Source organism: Danio rerio, chromosome 17 (assembly GCF_049306965.1).
Source record: "Danio rerio strain Tuebingen ecotype United States chromosome 17, GRCz12tu, whole genome shotgun sequence".
Classification (NCBI taxonomy): domain Eukaryota; kingdom Metazoa; phylum Chordata; class Actinopteri; order Cypriniformes; family Danionidae; genus Danio; species Danio rerio.
The window spans coordinates 13,186,689-13,212,500 of NC_133192.1; the positions used below are offsets into that span (position 1 = coordinate 13,186,689).

General features: G+C 37.0%; 1 protein-coding gene across 3 annotated transcripts in view; it reads right to left on the bottom strand.

Moving 5' to 3' along the window:
* Positions 1-25,812, bottom strand: part of smyd3 (SET and MYND domain containing 3) — a 332,576-nt gene that overhangs the window by 259,894 nt on the left and 46,870 nt on the right. For all 3 annotated transcript variants that reach the window (NM_001423732.1, XM_073927420.1, XM_073927421.1), the window contains exon 5: positions 21,804-21,940. In NM_001423732.1, the coding sequence (NP_001410661.1) occupies positions 21,804-21,940 (137 nt within the window). The remainder of the gene's footprint in view (positions 1-21,803; positions 21,941-25,812) is intronic.

Consider the following 25,812-nt stretch of genomic DNA (forward strand, 5'->3'; position numbering starts at 1 on the left):
AATGATAAACATAACGACAAACAGACAGACAGATATAATTTTGAGTGACCACGAGAACAGCAAACCCCTTCATATTGTCTAAAAAGAACACAAAGTGAAGTCTGTGTTCCAGCAGCGTAAATTCAAAACATCTGAGATACTCGTGGTTTAGTCTCCGTCTACAGACTCGGAGATGTCTACAAACCATTAGTCAGTTTATGATAAAAGTTTCCAAGTTTTTTTTTTAATTTTTATCTTAATGTTCTGCGAGTCTAACTGAAGTGCAAATAAACGAGACAGTTGTTTGTTCCTTATCAGAGCACGAGAGACAGATGGATTTTACAGTCATTTGTCCACCAGTGAAACTTAAAGCTAAAGTGCCTGAAGAAAAATGACAGTCAGACTGAGAGAAAACAATCCTAAATCCAGACGTTACCCTCGGGTCACCGGGGTCACTGACAAGGCTATGAAAAAAACACTGGAAAATGACAGGAAAAGACTAACGGTGGGCTTCTCTTATAAAGTGCCAGTTCAGACCACCCAAAGCCCCATCGCCGTGACCTCTGACCTGCTCCTTTAAAGTCACGAATCAAACATATGTTCAATGACAGAGGAGAGATGTCATCTAACTAATCATCTCTCCTTTATTTTTAATCCATAGATGAAGCTCAATGTGAAACTAAGGGGAAATCCTTTTCCAAATCTGCTGACATGAGGACTGAAGCTGCTGGGAGGAATTTTGAATTAAGCATGATTCGTTCCAGTTTAATGACCAAATCTCATTTAAGCTGCTATAATACAAATCCCAAGTTAAATACCACCATTAAAATAGTAGAGGAGGACATAAACAATAGTACAGCTGTGTAAAGCATAATGCATGTATTACTTTTGCTTTCAAGTGCACTTGGTTCATTTAAAAGTAGAGATTTCAGGCTTTATGTGGACATATTCCTCATGTCTATAAAGCCAGTATATATTGACATTCAAGTGTGTTTGTTGGCTACCAAACTGTCGTGAAAACAGACGTCTGATCCAAGCTTCACCCCAGAAAATCGTCAGTCTATAGAGATCAATGATTGGCTCTTGTACTTATAGGCGGGTCTTCATTTTTCCCCATTCAAAACTATATGATTGATGGTATTACCTTTACACCCATTACATTGGCAGGTGTGTGTGTTTCTGTGTGTGTCTATCTCTCTCTCTTACCCTCTCTTTACATGAGCAGGCCACGCCCTAGTAACGCAGACGATGTGCCCTGGGATTGGATGAAGTGACAGGGCGTGGGGCGAGAGTGCGATTTTTGTTTGCCGTGTTGTTTTGAGTTTGATGTGCTATAAAACTATTCTTGTTGTTAGGTGTCATTGATGATTGTGTTTTTCCGTGTTGGTATATAGTTTTGACTCTTTGCTGTATATCCATTTGTGTTTCCCCCCTCCTATTATTTTGATTTTGGTTTATTGGTTTGTTTGTTGATTTTGTAAATATTGAATATTGTACACAAGAGGCAGTAGGGGTTGGACGCCACACTTTTCCTTGTGTAAATATTTTCTCCTGTTTTTGTTCTTAGTCAGGGAGGTAGGGGTAGATTTTGTATTTTTCTTTCTGTTATTTTATTAGGTGTAGTTAATTTCATTTGGGTGTTTAGTTAGAGCGTATTGCTTTGTTTTTTTTTTTTTTTTTTTTTGTGGGTCCACTCCAAAGTTAGTTGGCTTCTTGTTTTTGGGTGAAAAAAAAAAGAAAAAGACAAAAAAAAAAAGGACAAATAAGGAGACCCGACACCAAAGGGTCCTAAAAGTCCTGTCTGGTGTTCTTTTAAAGGGTCACGAAACAACAAAACACATTTTTTGAGCTGTTGACAGTAGGGTTGGGCATCTAAGCTATAATGCCGATCCGATACGCATCTCGATACAAAGAATACGATCCGATATATTAGCGATACATTTGTGACATTGCGATGCAACACGATACGATTCACACCCATATCACGATACAATGCGATAATTCAGCACTAACTAATTAGATCAAGTTTATGAGATGATGTAAGAAAAGATGCTGTGCCATTGAATGAGTTTGATTATTTATTAACAAAGCAAAACCAAGACTTTTTTTACAAACTGGCTTTTCTCTCAGAGCCAGAGTGTCAGTTTACAGTAGAGGGCCATTTTAGAACCTATAGCACATATTATTTAAGTATTTTCAAGATAAACAGAATGTAAAAGTGCAATATATATTAAAAATATATATATTTGCACTCTTTCAACATAAAGGTTTACCATTGCACAACAAGAATTGTGATTTAACTTTTCAACTATAAAAACAAGTTTTACAAAGATATATTGTGCCACTGAATATTCAAAACTTAAGGTCGTGAACTAGCAGTGTTATGCTGCTTTGAAACATCACTATCACTGTAAACAACAGGCTAATAAAAATATAAATAAATAAAAATTAACAGGTGTTTAAAACCTTCGTTCTCCGTGACACTAGGCTGAAAATCTTTGCAGATGAACAATGCAATAGCATTCGTTATTGCCGTAGAGCGCACAAAACTGTTGCGCATGGAAAAAAATCTTGCAATGCTTTTCTCACCACTTTTGGAGCTGGTAGCTACAGTTGAAGCAGAGCAGGAAGCCGGGGATGCAGCAACACTGGAAGATGCTTCCACAACAACACCGTGGCGCCGCTTTAAGTGAGATATCAGATTAGTCGTACTGCCCGTGTATTTTACAGATGCGCGGCACATTTTGCAAATTGCATCTGTCCTAAAAAGTCGTCCATCTTTTTTGCAAAATCCATAATGTTGCCATACTTAGATTTAAAACTCAGTGGGGAATAAAATGTTTGTTTTGCTTCTCGCGCTTTCTGAGGGCGCACCACTAGCTTCATCCGCACACCTGATACACTGAGTTGTAGTGTAAGTGTACACATCCGCAAGTCCGTTGCTAAGGCATACTTTATGTAGGTCGATTAAATAATGCGCCAAAAACAGGTTGACAACACTTGCTAATAAAAAAAAATACATTCTATATTAAAAATATAAGCTGTATCTTGGAAAAACCGATGCATCTTGCAAAAACCGATGCATCTCGATTTGCTTCCAAAATTTCATTCATTCACTGCTGCTCTACCGATGCACTCGCATCGTGCACGCGCATGACCGTGTATCGATACATATCGGTTAATCTTCCCATCCCTAGTTGACAGTCGTATATGTGTCCCACACTGCTAAAAACACTATTAGGACACATATATCTCACTAAAAAGTAAAAATTGGTTGTTTTTGCGTTATTTTGAGCAAATTCGTACTTCCGGTTAGAAACAAATTTTTGAAGCTGCGTCACGGCCATGAGATCTTAGCGTGTATTCCAGCGTGTAGACTGGACGTCTGTACCTGGGTGTCCCGTATTACATCTCTGAGTGTGTTGCATTCATTTATGTGTAAGGCTTGGTTTAAACCAATCAGCGCGCTCCATTATGTATGCGCTGCAACTTCATCAATATCCTCGTGCGTTTGCTGGAAATCTCTTGTCTACAGTATCGTTTGTGTTCTAATTAATCAACAGCTATCAATTAATCTAGATAGTGCTTCTTCGTGGACCTGTTTGGCTGCTGGTGATGTCATGAAGTGGTCCTCCATTATGCATTAATACAGCACTGAAAAGCTTGTCTCATTTGGATTCTGTCATGGCCAGATGGACCTCTGCTTTTCCCTGTGATTTGGCGCATCAGATGACTCGACTGGGAAAAACAGGCAATTACAAAGACAAATAAAATGAAATGGAGGACATATAAAAGATTAATGATGCCTAATACAACAGCTGTGAAGGAAGGGCAAAACAAAGAATCGCTGGGAAGGAGATACGAACACTTTTTTTTCCATTTTATGAAGAAATTAAATGCTGCTTGCCCATGAACACATCATCTCATCTACATCTCGTTACCACAATGCCAGCGTAATACTTGCTAAGATGCCCTGAAGGATGAGGTTATTAATCTCACAATAAATTTTGTCACCAAAGCTTGCCACACACTATTTCTGATAATTAAAGTTAATAAAAGTGTGCAAACAAGTGAAAATAACAAAATATGCAAATACTGTAGCCTAATATTTACCAAATTGTGTTTTGACAAATATAAGCGTACATTATAAAATCCTTCATTCATTTTCTTGTCGGCTTAGTCCCTTTATTAATCCGGGGATCGCCACAGCGGAATGAACCTCCAACTTATCCAGCAAGTTTTTACACAGCGGATGCGCTTCCAGCCGCAACCCATCTCTGGGAAACATCCACACACACATTCACACACACACTCATACACTACGGACAATTTAGCCTACCCAATTCACCTGTACCACATGTCTGTACCACCAGCGACCCAGCGACCTTCTTGCTGTGAGGCGACAGCACTACCTACTGCGCCACTGCCTCGCCCCATTATGAAATCAGACATCACATTTTGTCCTAACATGTGCGTTGTATAATTCTGAGTGCACTTTATGCAGGTTAGTGGGCTTGACAACCTGTAGAAGAAAGCCTTTTTCCTCTCCAAACACACGTTAGGGTTGGGTGATCTCGACCAATTTGGCATCGTACGATGTCTAATGTAAAACATCACAATGGACAATGGCATCTTCGTCGCCAACGGTGGTGAAATCGTTATTTATGAAAAATAATTAGTTCATTAGTGACGTGGTGGCGCAGTAGGTAGTGTTTTCACCTCACAGATAAAAGCTCGTTGGTTCGAGCCTCGATTGGGTCAGTTGGCATTTCTGTGTGGAGATTGCGTGTTCTCCCCGCATTCCCATGGGTTTCCTCCGGGTGCTCAAGTTTCCCCTACAATCCAAAGACATGCGGTGCAGGTGAATTGGGTAGGCTAAATTGTCCGCAGTGTATTAGTATGAATGAGTGTGTATGGATGTTTCTTAGAGATGGGCTGCAGCTGGAAGCACATCCACTGTGTAAAACGTTCTGGATAAGTTGGCAGTTCATTCCGCTGTGGCAACCCTGGATTAATAAAGGGACTAAGCCGAAAAGAAAATGAATAAATGAGTATGAATTGTTTGTGTGTGAATTATTTGTAGCCTACCGTTTCCAACTACCTGACCCGCATGGTCTTTGTTTTAACCATAACCATTTCATAATTAAATACAGATAAGTTACATAAAAATTACCACCTGTCAATCACTTTTTTTTCCGCAGGACTCTGGCATGAATAAGCAGAGTGATCTGTGTCGTTATAATGGCGTCGACATACTTGGTTGGTAAAAAGATGCACAATCAACTGAAACCCACCAACAGTATCTGAGGTGTTAGTAGAATTAGTAGATACAAGCATGAAAGCGAAAGATTGAAGCAGTGTACTGACACTGTGTTACCTGATAAATTCAAAAGACCGAAGAGTCGTTCGATAGAGACGAGATTAATCTAATATCAAGTTTAACAACTATAGTGAGATGAGATTCAGCAGTACATCAATGATGAACTCTGTCCGACATGCACTGCTCTCTGGGGTTTTGTGCTCAAAGCACCCACTGATTGCTGGAGTGCATGACAGTGTGTGTGTAGGCAATGGACGATGGCATCGTCTATCGACCCAACCCTACTACACGTCTTCTTAAAAACCTTTAGGTTTCTATGAGTAATACTGTGCAATTTTGAGTGTGCATCACTCAGAGGTGAGTGGGCTTGACAAACCACCAGTAGAAACACCCTTTACTCTCTGTATGCAAAACAGACACCTCTTCTTATCAACACTCCAAGCTCTGGAAAACATTGTGCAATTCTTAGTGTGGTTCACGCAGGTGAGTAATGTGGATTTATATAGCGCATTTATTGTGTATGACCATACACCCAAAGCGTTTAACAATCATGGGGCGGGGGAATGGGTAGTCTCTACATTCCACCACCAGTGTGCAGCATCCACTTGGATGATGCCACGGCAGCCAGAGGATAATGGCGCCAGTGCGCTAACCACACACCAGCTATAGGTGAAGTGGAGGGACAGTGATAGAGGCAGTTTGGTTGGGGATGATTGGGAGGTCATGATGGGTAAGAGCCAATGGAGGGAATTTGGTCAGAACACCCATACTCTTTACAAGAAGTGTCAAGGCATTTTTAATGACCACAGTGACTTTAACGTCTCATCTGAACGATGGCACTCATTGACAGTATGGTGCCGCCTTACTATGCTGGAGCATTAGGGCTCACAGAGACCGCAGCCTTACTAACACCACATCCAACAGCAACTTTTTTTTCCCATGTGGTCTCCCATCCAGATACTGATCAGGCTTATATCTTCTTAGGGCCTACTCACACTATGCCATCCGTACCATGCCCAGGCCCGTTTCCCGGATCGTTTGAGAAGTGTGAGTGCGCTGAATCGGGCTCAAGCACGGTTCACTTGGCCGGCCCTGGCCCGGTTAGAAGAGGTGTGCCTGAGCGCGGTACCCTTGGGCTTTGGCACGGTACGCTTGTGTGTGAGTGCGAAACGCGACAAAGCCCAAAACCGAAAGCGAGACGTGACTTTTAAGGGACTGTTTGATATGGATTTATTAATCATTCTTACTGTTCAGTGATCGCAAACTGCCGTAGTTTATTAAAGACGCAAACTCCTCACAGCACGCCAGCTGCGCGCCTTCAGCAGATCTCCTCATTCCTGCAGCAAGAGAGCTTTGATTGTTTATGAGCGCCAAAAGTGGCGGATCTGTTCGGTAAAATATCTGACTGCGTGTCCCCGCATCCCTAAGGACTGTTTGGCGAAATATTTGACGGCATATCAAACGACTGAAACGATATAACTAGAGAAATCTCCACTGTGCTGCTGAGTGAGAGCGTATGGCAAGCCGTTTTAACATTTAAACCTTGTTCTGACTATCCATAAATATATTTAGAGATATAATTATATATTTTGACAAGTCATTATTATAATTCGACTTGTCAGAATGACAATTAGAGATATCTGCAATTACAATTGTACTAGTACGAAATCAGATTGGAGATATCTGCAAATATATTATGACTAGTCATATTCCTCCATTGACTTCCATTGAAAAATATTTGCAGATATCTCTAACTGAGTTTTGACTTGTCAAAAATCCAATTCAAGATATCTACAACTGTAATTCGACTATTAGTAAATTAATTAGAGATACCTTCAAATATATTTGTAAATATCTCTAAATATTACGAATTAAAGACATCTCCAAATGTATGACTAGTAAAAACTCATTTAGAGATATCTGCAAATATTTTTCAATGGAAGTCAATGGAGGAATATGACTAGTCATAATATATTTGCAGATATCTCCAATCTGATTTCGTACTAGTACAATTGCCATTGCAGATATCTCTAATTGTTATTCTGACTAGTCGAATTATAATTATGACTAGTCAAAATATAATTAGAGATATCTCTAAATATATTTATGGAGTCAGAACAAAGATTTAAATGCTAAAAAGGCTTGCCATAGAGAGCACTTCTGAACAGCGCAGCAGCGATGACGTAAGCGTGCCGAGGCCCGATATGGTGTGAGCGCGGGCCGTCGGGGGAGACGGGAGGGGGGACAAGCGTGCTTTGGCCCAGTTCGAGGCAACTGTACCTAGTGTGAGTACGGCCTTAGCTTCAGTGAGTAACCAGTCTTGGGCTGCAGGGTGATGTGGCTGTTGCTGGAGTGGGCTTGACAAACCACCTGTAGGCAACACACTCTTTTCCTCAATTTATGCACCAGGCATATTCTTATTAGCACCCCAAGCTTCTTGGAAGATTCTCAATGTGCTTCACGAAAGTGAGTGGGCTAGGCAAACCACCTGCAGAACACATTCTCTGCTCTCCATATGCTTAGAAAAAATAAAAAATACAAATATTATTGGAGATCTTGACTGGATTACATGAAGTCATTTACTAGAGATTCACTCTGGTCAGATCAGTAAGCTGTTAACTGAAGAACAGATGCAATCACTTCACAAAATAATCATTCATTCATAACATTTCTGAGAGGGTGATGATTTCTCCAGTTCAAAATAACAAAGAATTAATTTTTTTTTAATGTAGTGGAGTATAAAAAGCACAAAATGCTGCACTGAGATGAAGTGAAAAAAAGTTCCTTAAAAATACTCTAAAAGAACATTGAAAACATATATAAAATGTACTCAAATATGGTGAAGAATCAAACTAAGGATCTGAGAAGAACCGTGTGTGTTGTTTCAAGAAAGCAATCATTCATTTGTGTTGTGTTTTCATTTTAATGTGTTTATATTTCAAGAGTTCACACTTGGCTGATGATTTATAAAAGCTTGTTTGGCATGCTGTCCCGGGAGAGAGCCCCGAGCTCAAGGACTCCTCGAGTCCGGGGCTTCCTCCCGTTTGGCAGAGCGAGAGGGGAGCCTGAGCTCGGTGGATCTCAGAACTCCCCCGCTGCTGTAGCTAAGGGGAACACAAGGGTTAGATAAATGCTTGGTTTTTATGTATATTGAATGTCTTTGGATGGTGGGAGAAAACCGGAGCACCCGGGGAAAACCCACGCGGACACGGGGAGAACATACAAACTCCTCACAGAAACACCCACCGGTCCTGGGGGGCCAGGGCTGACGGTGATCTTGCTGTAGGGCTCGCAGTGCTAACCACTGGGCCACCGTGTCGCCCAGTCAAAGGTAAAAGAGGAGGAAAAGGGGAGGAGGGGGGTTTCTTCCAAACGAAGATAAAGTGAATTGAAAATTGTGGTTATTTATGGTAGCTTAGGTCTCAAATGATTGGAAGATACTGATTAGCAAATTCGAGACCAGCCGTGATAAATCATAAGCACGTGATCCTCTCGAAATTAGTTTATGAATAAACTTCACTTATTTACTCTTAATTATTTTATTTAATCATATCATCATTAGTCATTTATATAATTATCATTTTATTGATTATGCTTAATGATTTAATTACTATAAGTCATTTGATTGTGTTTTATATTTTATTCTTGATATTTTCCTATAATTATTGATGTATTATTATTTAATTTTTCTATATTGTTATAATCGTTTTACTGAGTGGATTTAAGTGACACTTGTTTTTAAGAGAAAGAGAGAGGAGAATATCTGCATTTCAAGGTCTGTATTGTCTCTGGACAATGTTGTAAAGCAGTAATTTTTCATTGCTGCTGCTTGTGGAATAAAAACACTTGTAGGATTTATCCTAAGATTAAAAAAAAAAAACTCTGCTCTTTCTTTATCATCATTACTTCGTCTCCTGCTTTTGCCCTTCTCTAGCTTTCTCAGTCATCTCCTTTCTGATAGGAGATTGCTAATGCAGTTGAAAACTGTTTAACAAGTTTGGGTATTGAGCGGCTCTGATAGCTTGTTGTCTGGATACCCAGACAAACAAACATTTTCTAACAGGATGTGGCATCCGGGGCTGGATCTTATTTACCTGACATGAAGAGAAAAACGGAAACAAACTAAAATACTTGGCTACTGTTGGAATATCTCCAACTCCATGCTTGTTCAATAAAAAAGGTCAGGAAAGGGTTTTCTTCAATATCAAAAATATTAATAATTTACTAGATACAATTGAATAATCCGAGGGCAGAGCTCTGGGTTACGTTACCCCAGTGCAATACAAGAATTACATTCAGGAGGTTCACAACTGGTTTACATTTCCCTGACTCCAGCATATATACACAACTGATATTAACAGGTGGAGTTTTGGTGTAAAGTCACTTATCAGTCATTCTGCTGTCCTTTGGCTGTTGCACCCAAACATACTTCCTCTTTCTGCAACCCTTCTCTGCATACCAGAACTGAACAGTTAAGTGACCTTCAATATATTTCACAACTTCTACAAGCATCCAGCTCCTTGTGACATGTCTCGACTTCTTATTAGACAGAGGCTTGAGTAAGGCCCCTTACTATATTTAATCTTATTCTGCTACTTCCCTCTTATCAGCTGTTCCTTCTAAGTAAGCAACACATAAGAAAGAAGACGTAGGTTTGGTTAATATATGGTATCATACAAAAGAAAAAGATTGATTAATCTGTTGTTAGTCTAAACATTTTTTGTAATAATAAGTAAAGACACAAAAGTAATAAAAATAAATTCCTTTTGTCCCACACTACCATCAACAGCTATGTTGACAAGTATCATGACAAGTTTAATATGATTTTGTTCTGATCCCTAACACTATGTTTAAGCAACTGATAATACAACAAAATGAATTCAAATAGGTCTGTAATTAGTCATTATAAACCAAAATCACTCTAATGCTACCACCTGAGAAGAAGATTTGCAAACCAGAAATCACATTCTTGGGAAAATTTAAGAAATCCATCAGCTCTATAAATCAGAGCTGCTCAGTTTAACTACAAAATCATCCAAAAAAAGCCACTACACCAACACAATACTGTATTCACTAAAGCCCTGGACAAGACACAAGCATTTTGTGCAGCTTTAATTAAAACGCTGTGTTTACGAGCACTTCAGTGTTGTGGAATACGAATGACAGTCTCTCCGGATCGAGATTTTCATCTAAATTTGTATGTTGCGACATGTCCCTTGCACAGTTTTATTATTGTAATTGGAGATTTTGCCTTCCACCTACTCTGGTTCTTGGGTAATTCCTTCTTAATATGAATAAATAAATAAATTACGCTGCCAACAAACATTCCAAATCCCCGGAGGAACTTTTCTCAGCATGTAAGGGATAAATTTTGAATATTATAAGAGAATTAGTTTCAGCAATTAGTTTCAGCAAATGGCACAGAATATCCGTCTGATTTGAAATGGAAATCATTTGTGGACCACGGATGCTTGTTTTCACGCCGCTTAATTGATTAGGAGATGGGTAGGGTGTTGGTTTTTCGTGGTTGAACATGTTTGTAATGCTAAAGACGGAGTGCCAGGCCAAGAGCCAACTCTCACGAGCAGAACAGGAAAATGTATCACCAATCAGGGTCAAAACCGGCACACTTCTTCTAGTGTTTGCACATTTGTTTTCCACCCACAGTCAAGCTGATATTCATTCAGGGTTTAACTGCACCTTGTTTATTGTGAGTGAAAGAATGAGAGAAAAATAAGTTAAAGTAGGCATGAAGCATAACTTGCACAAGTCTTTTCTTCCCTATTGTGACAAACATCTGAGGTTTTTTCCTGATTAAAAAAAAAACTATGTAGGGCAGGACTTGATTTAGGGAGAGAAAGAGATAATGATAGATAGAACAATATAATGATTGCCAATAGATAGATACAACCATAGATAAAACACTAGATAGATAGATAGATAGATAGACAGACACACAGATTTGCTCATTAAAGCAAATTTCTAATTAGCCAATCACATGGCAGCAACTTCGGCATTTAGACCTGGTCAAGATGATCTGCAGCAGTTCAAACCGAGCATCAGAATGCAGAAGAAAGTTTATTTAAGAGACTTTGAACCTGGCATGGTTGTTGGTGCCAGACAGGCTAATCTGAGTATTTAAGAAACTGCTGATCTACTGAGAGTTTCACGCACAACCATTTTTACGGTTTACAGAGAATGGTCCGAAAAAAAGAGAAAATATCCAGTGAGTGGCAGTTCTGTGAGCGCAAATGCCTTGTTGATGCCAGAGGTCAGAGGAGAATGGCCTGACTGGTTTGAGCTGATATAAAGGCAACAGTAACTTAAATAACTACTCAATAAAACAGAGGTACCCAGAAAAGCATCTCTGAACGCACAACACATCAAACCTTGAGGCGGATGGACTACAGCAGCAGAAGCCCACAACGGGTGCCTCTCCTGTCAGCTAAGAACAAGAAACTGAGGCTACAATTCGAACAGGCTCCCCAAAATAAGACAATAGAAGATTGGAAAATGGTTGCCTGGTCTGATGAGTCTCAATTTCTGCTGCGAAATTTGGATGGTAGGGTCAGAATTTGGCGTCAACAACATAAAAGCATGGATCTATGCTTTGGGATGTGGTGGAACGAGCCATTCGCATCATGGATGTGCAGCCGACAAATTGCAGCAACTGCATGCCAATATGGACCAAAATCTCTGAGGAATATTTCCAGCACCTTGTTAAATCTATGCCACGAAGGATTAAGGCAGTTCTGAAGGCAAAAGAGGGTCCAACCCGGTACTAGTAAGGTGTACCTAATAAAGTGGCCGGTGATTGTAGACAAAACAACAGATAAACATCATTAACAATCTATCATTAATATGTAATTATTACAAATGCATCAGTATATGCATTAACCAATACATACAGTATACACACATATAGACTTATATATGATATATATATATATATACTTTATAAGTTTTTTTTTATATGGTCTGCTATTACAAGGACACATTCTTTTTGAAAGAGAAAAACCTGCCTTAAATCTATTAATAATTTGACTAAAATCTGTGCAACAAAATGACATTATTGCTGCTTGTATGCAAAGAAAAAAGAAAATTAATTGAAAATAAGAATTGAGTTCATTACAACTGTTTCAAAACTAAAATACTTTGCTCAAGGTGTGTCAGCTGATCTGCTTGATCATCAGAATCTAAGGATGCAATAAAAGAAAATTATGTTTCAAAAGTGAAACTGAACTTCGGAGTGCACAGAAATGCAACAAAACCAGAAATCAAGATCCCATAATGCAGTTCAAAAGAGAATATAAAAGGAAAACACTAGTGAATCACAAGATATAGGCGACTGTTAATTACCAGATCTTTTTAACTTTGATCCCATGCATGAATCATCTTTAAATTCTTTGACAAACATGTAAGTAGTAAAACTTCAACTTTACTTTCACGACTTGATCTGGGTTATGTGGAGCAGTCGGTTCAGGTCATGTATCTGGGTCAGCTTCATATCAGCCTGAGCCGCCCGCAGGTCTACGTGACATCATCAACAGCAGAGAACGATTATTACTGAATCAGAGAGATTCACATTATGAGGGACATGATTCATACTTGAGTCTCAGTGCATCTCCTCTCCATCACACCCGCACGGATGTTTCTGTACCGTATATGTGTGACAGAAAAATGTCACAACTCACCATCCATCACCTTCAGTTCTGACAAGGTCTCCGTACTCCAGTCTCTACCCAATAAATGACTGCATGAGTGACAGCCTGATGAACTAAGAGCACTGAAGTAGATACATTACCAAAACAAACCAATAAACCGTTGTATATAGAACAATAATAAAAAGGATAAAAGACTCCTTGAGGCAAATAGATTAAAATGTCATTTTAAAATGTCTCCCAGTGGTTTTTTTATATTTTATTATTGAAGAATGTATATTTGAAAATTTCCTAACAATGCAAGTAGGGGTGTAATGGAAAACAAACCACGGTTCGAAACACTCGTGACCTGAAGATTAATACTATTTTTCTTGTTGGGTTAATCTTAAATTTGTAGAGATTGCAGTGAGATCGTCTCTCGTGTCATTCAAATCACATGTATGAAACATTTATGCTTTCATGTAAAATATAATGATGACAGAAGATATAGTGGTAGGTTATTCGGGATGTGGTGGGTTTCTAAGGTTATTAAAGGTGTTTTCTGTCACTACTTGTATAGCCTTCATTGATGCATTCAGTGTAAACTCCACAATTAATCATTAAAACACCCACGCAGCATAAATTATAAATGACGATGGTGATTTGCATATGTTTGTTAATCCTTCGAATCGCTGCATTCAAATCTGTGCTTGAAAAATGCAAAAATCAAGAAAGAGATCGAGTCTTTAGTCATTTGAGTTAGTTATGAAGTTACAAACAGTCAAAAAGCACAAGAAACAGTCAAATAACACAGAAGTACTGGGATAGCAGTTTATAGTTTAGATAAAACCGCTGATGTTTATGGTATACATTAAAATCGCCATCATATGCATTTAACTTGACGCTTAAAAATGAAATTTGTAGGCAGTAATTACATTATTTAACCAATATGTGGCCATCAAAAAATGTGCCACTGAATAATTGTTCAAAAATGATCTATCTAACAATGAAACATGAAGTTTCATGAGTGAATAACTGAATCGTTTATTGAAAATAAGACTAAAAATAAATATTATAAAAATAAATATACAAATTATAATTAGATTTATAAATTAGATTTTTAATTTAGATTTATACATTTAGCGTTATTAGCAAGAGAAGTAACTTTTCACAGTACTTAATATTTTACAATGTATTTTTATTCAGCTTTTTGTTTTTAAATTAAACTACAGTTTCTAAGTTCTGTTTGTTAAAACAGTGTGTCTTGCAGTACTGTTTTCGTAATAAATGGAAAGCAAGTTATTATTTTCTCCTCCCCTTTTTTTCTGATCTGAAAAATGGTTTGATTCATGACTATAATTGTGATCCAAACTGTGAGATTTGGGATCCGTTACACCCCTAAATTCAACCAAATCAGAACACAGGCGATTTTTTTTTCTAAATCAATACTTAATTATTACAATTAGGGCTGCACAATATCGGAAAAATCTAACATTGCAATATTTTTTTTTCTGCAATATATATAGCAACATGAATACAATTTCACTAGATGTGTTGAATAACTATTTAGAAAGAATTCATAATTTTAGATTGATTTGGATGATTCTGTAGTGCAGTGCACGTGCATAAAATATAAGTAACAATCTACAAGCAAAGATAAATTCAGTAAAGAAAAAAATACAAATTAAATAAGCTGCGCTTTACTGTTTTCCAGAGGAGTCAAACTGCATTCAGGAATACAGTAATTGAATAATTAACTGTTAAATAATACTGCATAGTCATAGTTTTAGAAACAATTCAATAGAATATATCAATATTAGTGTCAAAGTTAAAAACAGTACAATTTCTTAGGCCTGAATGCGTTTAAAACTCTCACACCACCACAGTCACAGGTCCCAAAAAATACTTGTGAAACGATTAATTAAAATCCAGACATAGGATTCCGTATACTCGCTGTTCTACAGCTTGATTTTCTTTCTCTGAAAGCATTTGAGAGTTCCCTTGGCTGTGTTTTGAATCATTGTCTTGCTGAAATGTCCACGCTGGTTTCATATTCATCCTCCATGTAGATGTTGATGGACTGAAGCAGCATATATTTATTTACAATGAAAAAGAGCAGAGGGTTGCTGAAGAACTACTGAGAGATTTCAGCTGCTGTCTGGGCTTTCACTGCCTTTCTACACCTGCCTTTCTTCATGTGTTCAATACTTTTTCCCAGCCTCATTTCATTTTATTATGCATAACTTCATTTGCAAACTAATTAAATTTGTTTTCTTTGCATATATGTTTTTTTTTTTTTTTTGTCGTTACCAACATCCGGGGAAAATTCCAGATCCAATGCACCTTTAGAAAGATGTTTTCAGTCAAAAATGGTGACGTGTTAAATACTTTTTTCCCCGCTGTATGATTCATAATAACAAAAATGCATTTCCAAATCACAAAACTGCACTGTATCCTTCTAATTTGAGCAGCTCAAGTCTTGCCCTGTTGCTGTGTTTCATTTTGAATTAGAAAGCCTTATGGAATCCACATTTGGGTCTTTGATGCTTTATAAATGAGATATGACTGCTGGCTGTCTGTCATATAAAACAGGTGTTTGTGTTCACATGCAAAAGGCATTTGTTTGTCCCGACCCAGATGCACAAGCCCTTCTGTGTTTACATGCGATCCTGAAGAGAAGATCGCCATCTTCGCCCTCAAGTGCATCTTTCACTCAATGTGTTCACAATTACAGCCCGGAGTGATGGTCGGTAAACAAGCAAATAAAATCTACTCTCACAGGAATTCAAACAAGCGATCTTACTGACACATCTGTAAATAAACTCGTACATTAGCATTCACCTCAGGCATCCATGGCAGTAAATTACGAGGTAGACCTCTTAGGATGTAAATCACGAGGAAAAAGACGCTTTGGAATTCAATCATGTGATTTGTTTACGCGCTATAACCTTTGTTTAATTTACAATTGAACAAAGAAAACATTTCACTGCAAAAAAAAAGTGTATTCTGTGGATATAAACACATTTAGATGTTGATTGCTGCAAAACACTCCTCAAAAATAGTTTGTAACATGTTTAAAGCCCAGGTCAGATCACATGAATTGTTATGAGTTTGGCATGACTTCCTTGACATAGGGTGTCGTGGGGATTCGTAAATGACAAAAATGAGCGTTGTGACACGAGATTCAATCGTTTCTTCGCATGTATTGCATGTGGCATAGTTCACGACAACCGATACAATGCCAATGATGCTTCATGACACCATCGCAGAGAGTATAGCATGTTTAATATTTTTACCCGTTCTGTTTTTCCGATACAAGTTCCGTAACGTGAGTGACACTGTGCAATAAGAGCACAGAAGTTATATCAGCAGGTGCTGCGTGTAAAAAACAGGCTGCATGTTTACTAATAGGTGGGTCACTTGTGGATAAGATTAATCATTGGTAATGCAAACTTTAACTACTTTTAAAAAAAAATTAAGGTGTTTTAAGCAATTTTATTTAACAGACTGGCACAAATATGCAAACATCTACATTCTCAAAACGAGTTTCTGGGTTCTTTCATCCTTCCAACAGAGTTTGTTCTTCTGAGGTAATCTGGAAACATGTTCAGTGCTGCGAAAACATTGTAAAAGAATGGCCTGCTAATTAAAATTAGTCATTAATAGTGAAAACAGTTTGATATAGGCTTCTGTGAAATAAAAATTTTCACTTTAATTTTGTTTGGGCTGCATTATTATTTTATTTACCAAACCAGTTTGTGTTTTGGCGCTGAAGCATATATCAGACTTGTTTTGAAGCACTTCACCTCAAATGTTATTCGTTTTTCTTGTATATCTAGTAGATAACTGACCAACAAAAAATACATTAGAATTAAGATACAAATTATACCAAATAAAATTAGTTTCAAAACGATATTTTTTTCAAGGAAAATTTATGTATTATATTTTTGTTTGTGTTTGTTCGCTACTCAACTGTGGGTTTCGTTTCGTGGAAATTGAGGGTTTATTTAATGCTTCACTATAATTGTAATCACAAACCTCTGTCATATATTTGCTAATTTTTTAATATGTCATTATTTTAAAGATTATGTTTTTAGCATCTGATTTTTCCTCAGTGCTGATGTGCTTTCATTTTCTCTAGCAAATGTTTAATATGCAACCCTGGCAGAAAAATGTACATTTAGATTTAAAAGAAAATATCTTAAAATTAAAAAGGAAATACAAGTTTGATCCTACTAATGTCGTATTGTATGGTCGTAAAAAATATAGCCTAGTAGTCAGCAAGTATCAGTGTTTATTGTGTTTGAAATAAGAACATTAAAAAAAATTATATTAAAATAAAAAATATTGTTATAGCAACACTCGTGACTGCTTTGGGAAATAATGCTTGTCGAAGAACGTGAAGGAACGTGTAAGGCACATCTGTTATCCACAACAAGTCAAGATTTTAATCAAGACAAAAATCACATAATCTGACATAGTGACTTTCAAAACCGACAATAAAAATCGAGTGATTTGAACGGGCTTAACATGCTGCCACATTGACTTTCGCTTTCATTGGAATGTTTAATTGTACGTAAATTGAGAACATTAGTTTTACAAGACACATTTTTTGCCAATTTGTCTTAATACAAGGTTTCAGAAGCTAAAAAGCCCATGTTTTTCATTGTCTGATTCTCCTTTTTTTATTGATTATAAATTTCGCACAGATCTGAAGGTCAGTCAAACACATTCACGTCCACAAAACCACATTGTTGTTGCAAATGCAGAATAAGACTTGATCTAATAACCACAGATTTCCCATGAAAGATGGTACCTTTCTACACATACAGTATGACAGTCACCCATGCGCTTTGCTCTGTTGCATCTCACTCCATGACAGAAGTTTATAGATACATATAGTTTATGAAAGTCTGCATGGTCCCATTTGTCTTTGAGACTGACAACTCAATGCCCATTTTTCCTATAAACAAGTTGAAATGTCAACCAGCATATATTTGCATCGTGTTTGTGACTCTCTGAGAGGAGTTCTGGCCTGGAGATCCCAACACAATCACTTCACAAAATTGATACATAGCTTTCTTCCAGAGCAAAACGTGTCATTTCTTGATGCAGCAGCAGGACTATACTCAGTGACAGTGGCTTTCTGAATTATTCTTAAGCTCAAGTGTCTTTAACTCCACAGCCCCATCTGAGAACTCAAATGTTGAGCACATAAAGCTGACTTTCCTTGTCTTGACCCGAGCCGACTGAGATCACAATAACAGTTGGGCAAAGAACGGAATTCTTTGCGATATTTGTCTTGCGAATGCAGATTTTTGATGACTTGTTTAAAAATTCTCTCATGACAACTGTCAAATAAAGAACCAGATCCAGCTTTACCAGATCCAGCTTTACTTTACTTTTACAAAAAATATAAACTCCATAAGGTAGGGCTGCCAAAGAAATTATTTTAATTTCCAATATTTGTTGAATTTATATAAAAAAAGACACAACTGAATGCAAAACCTGCATTCTGGTTTTTACTATGTGTTCACACAGAAAGAGGTGAGTCAAAGTAGCCGCAAGTCATTTATTTTCAATGGGAGATGGCGGCCATAAAAGTTGCGGGTGGTGTGGAGAGTTGAAATCAAGTCAACTTTATGGTAACGAGCTATGACTCGATTCGGTGGCAAGCAATTGGAATGTAGAAGTCCACCGCTTGAGAGGATTCCAGAGAACACAGTCCTGTGAACTTTGCTTACCACCACAGTTGTTCCCAAGGATTTGATTATCGCGGTTGCCGGATTTCCATGTATAAAAATAAAAAGTAACTGGCGAGAAACTGATGTGCATTAATGTTATATTTGTTTTGGGGGTTTTTTAAAGCGGGAAACTCATGCTAACTATAACACCAGTAGACAACAGTATTGCTGCTTCGGAATATTTCAGACAAATTGACACATATTGGATAAGTGGAGCAAAGCCACACCACATGCAACAATTTGATCTTCTGTAGGTAAATGAATTTGATAAAAGGTGTGCAACATTTTCAATCTGGAAAGAACATTTTTTATGCAGGAATATGAGTGATTTGTTGATATTCTGCAACGGCCCCTTAATATACAACATCAATTCAGCAATTTAGCAAATTTTGACGCTCTTCGGTATGAATGCACAGTTAGACACGACCATGATGTAATCAATGTGGTTTGTTTTTGTTAACTTATTGTATGCTGCGTTGCTGACAACCCAGAATTTGGGGTTTTCCTACTACCTACTTGGAAATAACATCTAGAACACTAAGAAAATCTCTCTAGAAAATCTGAAATGTATACTAGGGGCTGATCAAAGAGTCCAGAATTCTGCGAGATGAGTCATTTGACATCATTTCAACTCACAGATGACGTATATATATATTAATATTTGTTTTAAATAGTCTTTACATATATCTTACATATGTGTTTGTAGTCTTTTAAAGTAAGTTTTATAAGTCCTGTGTTGTTTTGTGAACCCATATTAATGTTCAGCACTTTGGTCTGCTCTTTGGTGGTTGTTAAGTGCTTTATAAGTAAAGTCTGAATGAATGATGATGGCTAATTCTGCTTCAGCAAGATTTTTCCTCTAACATTAAGTGTTGCCTTGATGAATATAAATCGAATGTTGCTTATATTTAAGAAATAAATTCATATAGACAGTCCTACTAGGAGGTAGATGCCTAAACTCTGGAACAGATCGGCAGAAACACTCAGTTTAAATGTAGACTACAGACACATCACTTTGCACTAGAATATAAAACTCAAAAGAACAACATTTCCTGTTATTTTACAGACCTATTTCTCAATACATTGTTTCTTACACAGTATGTCATTTCAAACTACTAAAATGCCAATCTCTGTTAAAACAAAATGCTTCACTTCTCTTGGGGATTTTTCCAAATTCACTTAAAACTGCAGTTATATAACCCCTCTTGAAGAAAAGCAACCTAGATAAACCCCTATTGAGCAATTACAGGCCGATATCAAATCTCCCTTTTATTAGCAAAATCATTGAAAATTTTGTTTTCAACCAGGTTAACAAGTTCTTAAGCTTCAAGGGGTGTTTAGACAATTTTTTATTCAGGTTTCAGACCCCATCACAGTACAGAGAGCGCTCTTATAAAGATAATCAATGATATCCGTCAAAATACAGATTCAGGCAAACTAACAGTGCTGGTACTGCTCGATCTCGGTGCTGCATTTGACACTGTTGTTCACAGCATACTTCTGGATAGAATGGAAAACTGGGTTGGGCTGTCTGGGATGGTCCTCAAATGGTTCAGATCTTACCTTGAAGGGAGAGGTTACTATGTCAGTTTAGGTGGCCATAGGTCAAGTTGGACACCCATGACATGTAGAGTCCCACAAGGCACCTCTCTTGTTCAACCCTTATATGCTCCCTCCTAGCCAAATAATGAGAAAGAACCAAATCTCCTACCACAGCTATGCTGATGACACTCAGATCTACTTAACCTTACTGCCTATTGACTACAGCCCCATTGACCCACTCTGCCAGTGCATTGATGAAATTAACAGTAGGATGTGCCAAAACTTTCTTCAGTTAAACAAAGAGAAAACTGAAGTCATTGCGTTTGAGAACTGAGATGAGGTTCTCAAGGTGATAGTTAATAAGGTCAATAATCTTGGTGTGACTCTGGATCTGAGTTTCAATAGTCATGTCAAAGCAGTTAGTAAATCAGCATACTATCATTTCAAAAACATTGCAATAATCAGATGAATGGTTTCCAGTGAGGACTAAGAGAAATTTTTTCATGCTCTTATCAGCAGCAGGGTGGATTACTGTAACGGCCTCCTCACAGGCCTTCCTAAAAAGACAATCAGACAGTTACAGCTTATCCAGAATGCTGCAGCAAGATTCTGACCAAAACAAGGAAATCAGAGCACATCATGCCTATCCTCAAGTCTTTACAATGGCTCCCAGTTGCATTCAGAACAGATTTTAAAGTATTATTACTGGTCTATAAATCACTAAATGGCCTAGAGCTCAATACGTTACAGATATGCTGACCGATTACAAACCCAACAGATCACTGTAGAATCATATAAACTAGAAATTCCAAGAGTTTGTTCAAATCAGGGTGAATCTGCTTTCAGCTACTGTGCCCCTCACTGCTGGAATCAGCTTCCAGAAATGATAGGATGTGCTCCAACATTAGGCACATTCATATCAAGACTGAAACACATCTGTTTAGCTGTGCCTTTACTGAATGAGCACTGTGCTACGTCCCACAGATCGCACAATTATGACTTTCTTTTCTTTTTCATTATTTTATAACCTGTTTTAACACATTTTTATCTGTTTTATCTGTTTTTTTTTACATAAATTTTATTGTTTGTTTTTGTTTTCTTAAATTCTTTTATTCCTATTTATGTAAAGCACTTTGAATTTCCATTGTGTATGAAATGTGCTATATACATAAACTTGCCTTGCCTAAACTGTAGAGTTGAATTTTCAACATCAAAACTCAGCAGAGCAGAGATCAAGCAATTCACCAACTTAAATAAACTGTTAATTAACAGACTTTTTTACAGTGTAGCATTGTTATGCCACTGCAGTCTTTCTTTTTCCACTTTCTGGAAACTATAATAATCCACCTTGAGCATGAAAATGACTTAATTTAGCTTCTATGAACAACTTGTTCCATGCCATGAGGAGAAAAGACAAGAAATAGCAGCATGGGTTCACAGCAGGTGATACGAGGACGAAAGCAATAACCGAGCAGCTCTGTATGTGTCTGTGTGCTCTCCGTCACACACACACACACACACCATGCGACGCCCCACCGGTCTGACAGCAGCAGGAGATCACAGTGAAAGCGCACTTACTCTGGCGAGGAGGCTGACAGGGTCGAGGCCGGACGGCAGACGGGACAGATCACAGTTTTCCTCTGCTAGATAAACCTGCAGCGTCGTGCAGAGATGCTTCAGGCCTTCCTTCTTCTCCTCACTCATGTCTGCGAGATCTAGACACACAGAATATAATGCTTTCAACAACTTACTTGTAAATAAAGTAATAAATATATCTCAAATTATCATTTGCATCATGGTACCACCTAATTTACAGCCCATGTACAGTATCTGTGTGGTACAGTACTTCAGATCATATAGAATGATATACAGTACTGCGCAAAAGTCTCAGGTCCCAGTTACATTTGTTGTTTTAGTGAGGATTTAATGACATTATAAATTACATTTCATTCTCTTTTATAAAATACCACCAGATAATACAGGTTCTAGTTGGATTTTTGGGGTCAAATTGTTTAAGACATATTAAAGAAAGAGATAGAGAAAGATGAAACAATGAATGAAATGAATCCAGACCTAAATAGTGTATATACAGTATGTACAGTAGGTGAGAGTTCAAAGTGGCTATTACCGCCGCAGCATATACCGCCGCCATTTGAAATAGGTGCCGCTCTGTTTTTAGTGTATGACCGTAGTTTGTGAATAAGCCACCAGGGGGCACAAAGGGACAGGATGCGAACGGACAGAAATAGCCTATACAGCAGCTTTAAATATGCTACTGTGCTTGTAAATGAGATTAAACAATAAGTCAACGCATTATAATTCCTTCATTATTCATTTAAAATTTGTTAACACGCTTTATTGTAAACTTTAAGTGCAAAGAGGATTCGTTTTAGAAAATAGAATTGAAGAAATAAAAGACTATTAAAATGAAAGCACAAACATTCAGTACAAATAAGTAGTCTTAAATAAATAAATAAATAAGTAAATAAATAAGTAAATAAATAAGTAAATAAATAAGTAAATAAATAAGTAAATAAATAAATAAATAAATAAATAAATAAAAAATAAAGCAGCCTAAATATAGAAAGATGTTCAGTGTTTGCTATTTTGATAGGACTAAGACAAGACATTTTCATTTATGTTTTTATTTCTGTTTTTATTTCCATTTTCGTTGTTGATTATATTTTACTATGCAATATTATAAGCAGTTTGAGATTCATCAGGAGACAAAAAGAGAGATCCAATAGAACATGCTAAATCTAAAGAAAAACTCGATGCTTGATATTAAATAGCACATCATTTTAAAAAAGACTCAAAAAGAGGTCACATTTAACGCACTTCTGATGCTAGTCTTTTGGTTCCAAAAGCAATTTTGTTCTGAATATGGAGTACATATTTCCTATATTTTCTGTTTGTATATTAAAGGTTTAGTTCACCCAAAAGTAATGACTCTGCACTCACTCCATACCTTTTAGATCATGTGTCTCAAACTCAATTCCTGGAGGGCAGCAGCTCTGCACAGTTTTGTTCCAACCCTAATAAAACACTGTTAATACATATAATCAAGTTGTTCAAAAGAGTTGAAGAGTTGAGCGTTTGATTGGGTGGGAGCAAAACTGTGCAGAGCTGCAGCCCTCCAGGAATTGAGTTTGAGACCCATGCTTTAGACAGATAGATTTGTGCAAAAGTCTTGGTCTAAGACTTTTACACAATACTTTAAATCTAAAACATTAGAATGAATAACTCAATATTTCTGAATGATAATATTCAGACCATTGTACTAATATAGTGGTCCACATGCCTATAACAAAGTACTGACACACTAAAAAAATGTATATTTTAGCATTTTAAATGACAAAAGAAAAAACTAAATGACAACTAGAATCTGAATTTATTCACTTTAAGAAATAAAGAAATGTATGACAATCTAGTTTAAAAAACAGATCCTTAATTTTATTATCTAGTTATAAGAATAATAACATAATAGAAATAAAGGATCTGTTTCCTTAAACTAGATCGTCATGCATTTCTTTATTTCAACACACCATATGTACAGTTAAATCCTATATTTTACATTTGCAGTTAATCTAGATTGATTGCAATTAATGTTAACAAATTAATTTAATGTGTTGAGATGATTGTGTTTAAATCAATCGACATCCCTAAAATTGACAGAAAGACAGACAGACAGACAGACAGACAGACAGTGGCTGACATAAACATCTAAAAATGTTTAGATTCACGCATTTAAGTTGATCAGTAAAAACATTTGCGTGATTTGTGTACTCTATAAACAATTTATTTATGTACAGAAGCATATGTTCAGAAACACGTTGTAACCTTGCTAAATGCAAAAAAAATACATCACACAAACAAATTAACAAACTTAATAAGCTGCTACATGTCTGATAAAATTATATTATTATGGTAATTGTTAAAAATTATGGTATTAGCATGGTACCTACAAACCAAATTACTACAATGCTAAATGTTCAAATAGCATGATGGTACTCTAAAATAATTGCAAAAGAAAGTAAACTTCTATTTATTCCCCATCAAATTATTTTGCTTTCACCAATTAAATGTCTGTATTTTCAAGCTAATTTCCATGAAAATGTATCATCCTTGCAACGGTTCTTAAATCACACTGAGTGCAATAATCAATTATGTAGGAAAAACAGGAAATTTAGTAGATTTAATTAACCTGAAAAAGTTCACATTAGGGTTGGGCCGATAGAAGATGCCATCGCCCATCGGCGATGGCCAATAGACAACATGATGCTGAGCCAGCATCGCCAATCCTCCGCCCCGCCCCCTTCACAAACCCGCTCGCGAAAAACACACACTTAGGTCCAGTTTACACTAATATATCTCAGTGTTAAAATGGCATTTTAGAACGAAAATGATCCACATCCACACTGTTTTACCTAGCATTTCTGAACAGCCCTCCGTCCGCTAAAAACACACATCTTAAGACCACACACACACACACACACACACACACACACACACACACACACACACAACCATGCACAAACACACACAGCCACGCACACTGTCATGCACCTGTCTGAGCTCCAGTGAGCAGTGCACGTCGGACAGCTTATCAAGGATGTACCGCTGGAATGCATCATCCAATACATTTTAAACGTGATATTTAATGAATCTTGTCTCTATCTAACCACTCTTCAGTCTTTTGAATCTATCAAGTAACTTGTCACAGCATCAGTACACTGCTTCAGTCTTTTACTTTCACACTTGTACTTAGTAATTTTAGTGAACACCTTAGATACTGTTGGTTGTGCACCTTTTTTAATGACCAGCCTCCTGCAGAAAAAGTAATTGACAGGTGGTAATTTTTGTGCAACTTATCTTTATTTGTTTATGATTTAGTTATGGGTAATACAAAGACCATTCGGGAAAGGTAGTTAAAATGGTAGGCTATAAATAATTATTTTGTTATAAATTAATTAATTATTCATTAATAATTAATTCACCTCCGCCTATGATGACGATGTCATCATCCATCGCAATGTTTTACATTAGACATCGTACGATGCCAAATTGGTCGACATCGCCCAACCCAAGTTCACATACTGTTACTGTTGACAGTAACAAATAAAACAATGTGTAGATTTAAAATCAACCAAAACAAGCTGCAAAAAAGACTAATGATGATCAAAGAGTATGATGCACAAAATAATTAAAAACATAAATGAGAATAAAGTCGGGATAAAAAGTCAAAAAATAGTGAATAGTATTTGCTATTCAAAGTTTCCTATTTAAAGGGACAGTTCACCTAAAATTAAAAATTCTGTCAACATTTACATTGTTTCAAACTTTCATGAGAGTCATTCTTCAGTTGAACACAAAGGAAGATATTTTGAAACATTAACCGTAACAATTGATTTCAAGTGTATCATTTTTCTACTATGGGTGTCAATGGTTTCCGGTTTTCAGCTTTCTTCAGAATATTTCCTTGTGTTCAACAAAAGAAACAAACTCACAAAGATTGAACATTATTATTCACATTATTATGGTTGGGTCCAGGGGTATGATACCCACTTTGAGTGCAAAATCCTTTGCT